Source organism: Triticum aestivum, chromosome 3B (genome assembly GCF_018294505.1).
Source record: "Triticum aestivum cultivar Chinese Spring chromosome 3B, IWGSC CS RefSeq v2.1, whole genome shotgun sequence".
In the NCBI taxonomy this organism is placed as follows: domain Eukaryota; kingdom Viridiplantae; phylum Streptophyta; class Magnoliopsida; order Poales; family Poaceae; genus Triticum; species Triticum aestivum.
In genome coordinates, this window is record NC_057801.1 from 817,364,275 (window position 1) to 817,369,945 (window position 5,671).

The window sequence follows — 5,671 nt, forward strand, 5'->3', positions numbered from 1 at the left end:
AGCTAATGAGTTGAACACACAACCCAACCGATGTGCAAAACAGTAGAGGAAAATGCAGAGCAGGAATCCCAAACAAAAAAATGAACATAAGTTTTCTCAGATACACTCTACAATACCCTTATTGACAAGCCTATCATATTCTGTTGAAAACACACTCAAATTAGAAGAATAAACTTCCAGTACCACTTCTACAAGGAAAATTGACAAGCACTCACATGGAGCGATTTAATCGACATAATAATTCAAAAGGTAAATGCATTACACCTCAATTTGAAAAGGACTATACATCATGAAAATGAATTGGCGGTGAAATATTTGCCTTCCTGTTACAAATTTTGCTTGCATTCAGATCTTTTGTGAGACTGAATAACTACAGACCAGCTTAATGACATGTTCCATTCATGGCATAAATATTCACAGTTCTTCTATCTTCTTCTGGCATTGGCAGCCTTCAGTCTGGCTTCTAAATTCTTGGCGAGGATCGACAGGTCGGGCAGCTGCACGTGGTTGTGGTTGTGCTAAACAGAAAATGATATTCTGAACAAAAAAGCCCAGCCAGAAAACAAGGAAATAAGGAATACATTAAGTACCAAATAACTGTATACACATAGATTTCCTTTATCTGTATAGAACAAGTAGTATCATCTTGAATCTCCATCTCAAGACAATGGTCTGCCAACCAAATGAAGCTTCTAGTTAGATCCATGCAAAACAGAGCCCGAAGATCTATATACATGTTCATTTGAGAGCTAGCTACTTCACTACTTCATTTCTTTGCAGGGAGAGAGTCAACTATTTCTCAACTACAAAATTTAACATCCAATTGATTGATAAGGTTTTGATTGATTGATTGCCGGAAGATAAATATGGCGAGTCAACTATTCCTCACCATATTTATTAACAATATACACTATTCAAAATTCTACAGAAAGTGCAAGTTCTTCTGTTCTGTATCGCCCAAACAATCAATGGACTATGATGCAGATTGCAAAACAAAACCAGAAAACTGAAGCAGCCGCTAATTTGCATTACTGATTGTGGAAACTCATCTTCTTTCGACTGTGAAAAATGGCACGCCCTGGGGATGCCTTTGGTGATATAATTTCTACCTAAAAATTAATGACATAATTTTCTAGTTTTTATGTGAAAATCAATGATGACAGACAAGCAGCTCAAAAATGATAGCAAACTCTACAAGAAATGTGTGAAGTATTTACTTCAACTCCAGCATGAGGTATATCTATTTTGAACCCATATACATAGATGGTAATAAAGTCACATGCATTCTAAACAGACAGGAATCCCAAAAATTATTGATTTTATTCTAGTAGGGAATTTTAGCAGCACCTACAGAATATATATTTAGTAACATTGGAATAATGTTTGGAAGGAGCTACTAGCTGCAAGTATGACTCTGAGTAACAGAGCAAGAACTTTTCTGAACAATAGAAGTGTATTTGCAGCGAAATTTGCTCATCGTGTATTGTGGCACAAACCTACATTCTAGAACAAATCTTTCTTCCGTACCTTCCCAAAAAAATGCCAAGGAAAATTCAATGAGTTTGACAAGGCAATCAGGCTATACAAGTCCGTCGTTCACACAAGAGAAATTCTGCAGAGGAAAAAAATGTATGTTTTGATGGAGCTTATGTATATGGTGAGGCTTCACCTGAATCCCTACAACAAAAGGATTGAACTAAAGAATGAGAGGTGCTTCCATTTAATGAAACAACATTAGTTCACAAATACCTTCCTTTCGGAATTGGATGTGGGTATCAACATGAGGATAAGGAAACAATACAAGAACTTAGCCAACAAAATTAACATGTAGAAAGTACCTAAACAACAAGCTGAAGAAAAACTGCACGTGGCTGTGGCTAGATGCTGAGGTCGAAGCCATCCTAGGGTTGTGGCAGAGGCCGCAAGAAAATTCTGATATTATAAGCCTTAGAATAAGCATGTTAATCTCACATAGCATGGTAATTTCGTTCTGCTCTCATTACAACAGACACGAGTGATTCCTTGATAAGTAATTTCCCCATCACAACTTACCACCCCAGTTGATGCCAAACTCATACGCACAAATTCTGAAGCATGCTTTAGTCTGTCAAAAAATAGGTAGGAATCACCGTTTACATGGGCGCATGAAGTAGGAGGAGAGACCAAACTTGAAGAGGTGGTCGATGATACCTAGACCGTATTGACTCAACGGTGGCTGGTGAAATCTCTGGATCCTTTCAATCGGGGAGGTGAGGAAGAGAGAGAGGAGAGAAACGCAGTCACCGAGCTCGCGGAGGCGGAGCGCGTCGAAGCGACCAAGCGCCGTCGTGGAGCTGAGGTCGAGCTCGGAATAGGCGGCGGCGCTGCTTCCGTTGAACTGGATCACACCATCGGGATGACCTCTTCTCCTCCTACAAAGCCACCGGAGCCAGTTCGCGGCCGCATGAATATTGTGACCTGCTCTGCCGGCCTCCGGAGACGGGGAACCGCCGTGGCTGCATCACGAACAGGTCGGAGGCAGCGGCGGTGGACTGAGATGGTGCCGAATATGGCACCTGCCCTCCCACGATCCATCAGAAGTGTGGGTCTTCTTCCGATTATTTTGGCAGTAGAGACGCGAGGTAAATTTACCTCACAAATCTTATGGTCCAAGCTTTTCTTTCGTTTCTTCGGACAGGTCCAAGCGTGTGGTAAATTTAGGTTTCAAGCTTGTTTCTTGTGGTTAGGCTGGGGTGAGGAATAAGAATTCCTCACCTAGGGTGATGAATATATATATATATATATATATATATATATATATATATATATATATATATATATATATATATAGACACACACACACATACTTTTTTCAAAAGCATTGTTTCTATGGGTCGCGGTACGCGTCGGCCGGTGGATAAGTTGAAAACATCCGCTGCCTGGCTGCCCATTGGATGCGTGCGGGATGGGCGTCCAATCTACCCATCCACGTGCACCACCTCCTTTACAACAAGAGCAGTGTTGCACAAACATTTGTAACATAAGTTGTGTTACAGAAACCATTAAACAGACGTGATGCTGCAGAATTCTTTTTTGTAACAAAGATCATGTTGCAGAAACGTCTGTAGAAATTTTTGCAGCAAATAAGCTAAAGTTACATAAATATTTTTGACTTCACTTTTATATAGGTGTTTTGGAAGAAAATTTTGCAACATCACATCACTGATGTTACAGGAATCTTTCTTGCAACACGGAAGATGTTGCAAGAAATAAATCACAGTCCGTCGTTCGCCCCGGACTCCCGTCAAACAGGGGAGAGGAAAGAGCAACGTTGGACCTCCAACCAGGTCGGCTCGCCGTTATCCTCCTCCCCGGCTAGGTGGGTATACCGCGCACGGCCGACGGTTGCGATGGAAGCGGGTGGCAACGGCGGCGCCGCGCCTGACCCCGGCTACAACCGCGCCCCCATCCTCCTCTCCAGTGAGGTGGGCGATCGCCGGCAAGGGCATCAGCAGTTGTGACTTTTGGCGACAACTATGATGCAGCGATTGGTGTTGGCGAAAAGGAAGCAATGGAGATTTCCATGGAAGAAGACTCATGGAGGAAAAAGTCACTGCCTCTGGTGGGATAAGGTTGGGTATGACAGCAGTAGTGGACCTTCACTGGACACACGTCACGCAAATGAGGTGGCGGAAGAAGTTCCGGTTATACAGCAGTGGCGGACCTTTACCTGACACGCGTCACGCAAATGAGGTGGTGGAGGGAGTTTCAGTTATCTATGGGTTGACGGTAAGTATTTTCCTTGTTTTCTAACACAATGCACAATCACAGACCCTCATATACACTCATATACACTCATTCTATGAACGTAGATAGACACACCCTATCTTTATGAGCATGATCAAGATACTGGATCAGCACAACATCTTGACAAAGTAACCATACATCAAAACGTCTCCTCTCCTTGCTCACAAAGTAGTTTGCCGCGTCGTCTAAAAAACCAAAAAGTCCCTATGTATTACGTACAGTACACAAATTGGAAACACCAGCTTAACCAAGTGGCAGTACTCAGTACTTCAGTAGCCGCCGTCCATGGGGAAAGCGTACGGCGGGTCGTCCACCGGCACCCCGCTAAAGCCATCGCCTCCGGTGTAGAAACCAGTGAAGTCGTTCTCAAAAAAAAAAAAAAAAAAAAAAAAAAAAAAAAAAAAGAAACCAGTGAAGTCGACCCCGGGTTCCCCCACGAAGGCGTCCTGCATCTGGGCTTCCCCGTTGAGCAGCAGCCGCGGCCTCTTGGCCTCCTCCGCGCCCTCGTCCTGGCCGGCTCCCGAGCCGGCCGCGAGGCGGCGCAGCACGTCGTGGTCTCGGACGACCTTGAGGAGGAAGGCGAGCATGAGCTTGGGCCGGCGCTCGGCGTCCTGCACCCGGCGCCACATCGCCGCCAAGCGGTCCTCGGTGGCCCTCTGATCCTCCTTCAGCCGGACAACCTCCATGGCTAACATGGTGCTGCTGCTGTCTTCATCCTCCTCGTTGTCGTCCTTGGAAGGACGCATGCTCCGGCGGCGGACGATGCGGGGCAGGAGGTGGGTCTGGCCGCGGAGGAAGCAGGCGTGCGCGAACTCCCAGCGGTCCGGGTCGACCTTGCGGAAGCCGTAGGTGTTGAGCTGGCGGACGAAGCTGGAGAAGTTGGAGTGCTTGAAGTGCGCGGGCAGCAGCATCTCCGAGAAGGCGAAGGGGTCCGCGACGACGAAGCTGTTGCTGGCCGCCCCCCAGGCGACCACGGCGTTGGTCGCTGGGTCGTCCACCATCGTGTACGTCTTGGCAACGAACGGCGGCGCCACCATGCCGCCGCCGCCGTCACCTCTTCCCGAGCACTCCATGCCGGCGCTGCTGCTCATCTTACACCCGTGACAACAAGAAAGAAGAGAGAGCAATACTGGTGCCACGAATGAGGAATGACTTGTGATGTTAGAGTGGTAGCCGAGCTATATATATACTCGAGGGATGTCTACGAGCAGGGAGGCGTGATGTGACAGCTGCTAAGTACAAGTGGACGCGTGTCTGCGCTGGGGAGCCTTGCGTGGCGTCCCCTCGTCAGGCCAAAAGATCGACCTTGATACGTGTCCCTCCTTGACAATGAATCATCCTGCTGTCAAGTGGTCTAATCGAAAGCCGTCCTGTCAACATCTGCATACGTTAGTTAACTACTAATTGTAGAGCGTAGTGTGACCCTCGAGATCATCGTAGGTGACACTCCTCACTCCTCAGCAACAGCAAGTGGCACCAGCTTTCCGTTTCTTTTGTCTAGAAATGTTCTCTAGCTTCTTTTATTAGCGACTAAAGAAACAACCTAACGTGTGGACAGGGGACGAACACCCCGTCAGCGGACAATACTAAAAAGAGCTGGTTGATGGGATACAAAATGGAGCTGTTCGACCTGCTGAGCTCGGCGCTTATTGAAAATGGCAGCTCCCCTCCCCTGCTGATTGGTTGGTCTAAAATTTCCGGATTTAGCTTTGTCGCCTGCCGGATATATGTCTCTGGCCGACGGCGATAATCCTAAAAGCAACTCTAACGGGGCGACCCATTTCGTCCGCCGCCGTCCGTTTCAATCGGCGCGGACACAAAAGGCGGCCTAACGCGCCGATCCAAACAGACGCGCGTCCGCTTTTCGTCTGCGGTCGACCCATTT

At 46.8% G+C, this 5,671-nt stretch overlaps 1 protein-coding gene across 1 annotated transcript; it reads right to left on the minus strand.

Moving 5' to 3' along the window:
- Nucleotides 1-3,803: 3,803 nt before the first annotated feature.
- Nucleotides 3,804-4,927, minus strand: LOC123066827 (heat stress transcription factor C-2a-like). The gene is made up of 2 exons (XM_044489830.1): nucleotides 4,196-4,927; nucleotides 3,804-4,138 (listed from the first exon to the last, which is right to left on the minus strand). The coding sequence occupies exons 1-2, from the start codon at nucleotides 4,875-4,877 to the stop codon at nucleotides 4,056-4,058; spliced, it is 765 nt and encodes a 254-aa protein (XP_044345765.1). The 5' UTR covers nucleotides 4,878-4,927; the 3' UTR covers nucleotides 3,804-4,055.
- Nucleotides 4,928-5,671: the final 744 nt, after the last annotated feature.

Bases quoted from the DNA above. Each gene is read 5' to 3' on its own strand.
- LOC123066827 (XM_044489830.1), bottom strand. From the start codon at position 4,877: ATGAGCAGCAGCGCCGGCATGGAGTGCTCGGGAAGAGGTGACGGCGGC. The intron at 4,139-4,195 runs GTTTCTTTTTTT...ACGACTTCACTG, and splicing joins ACCCGGGGTCGACTTCACTG to GTTTCTACACCGGAGGCGAT.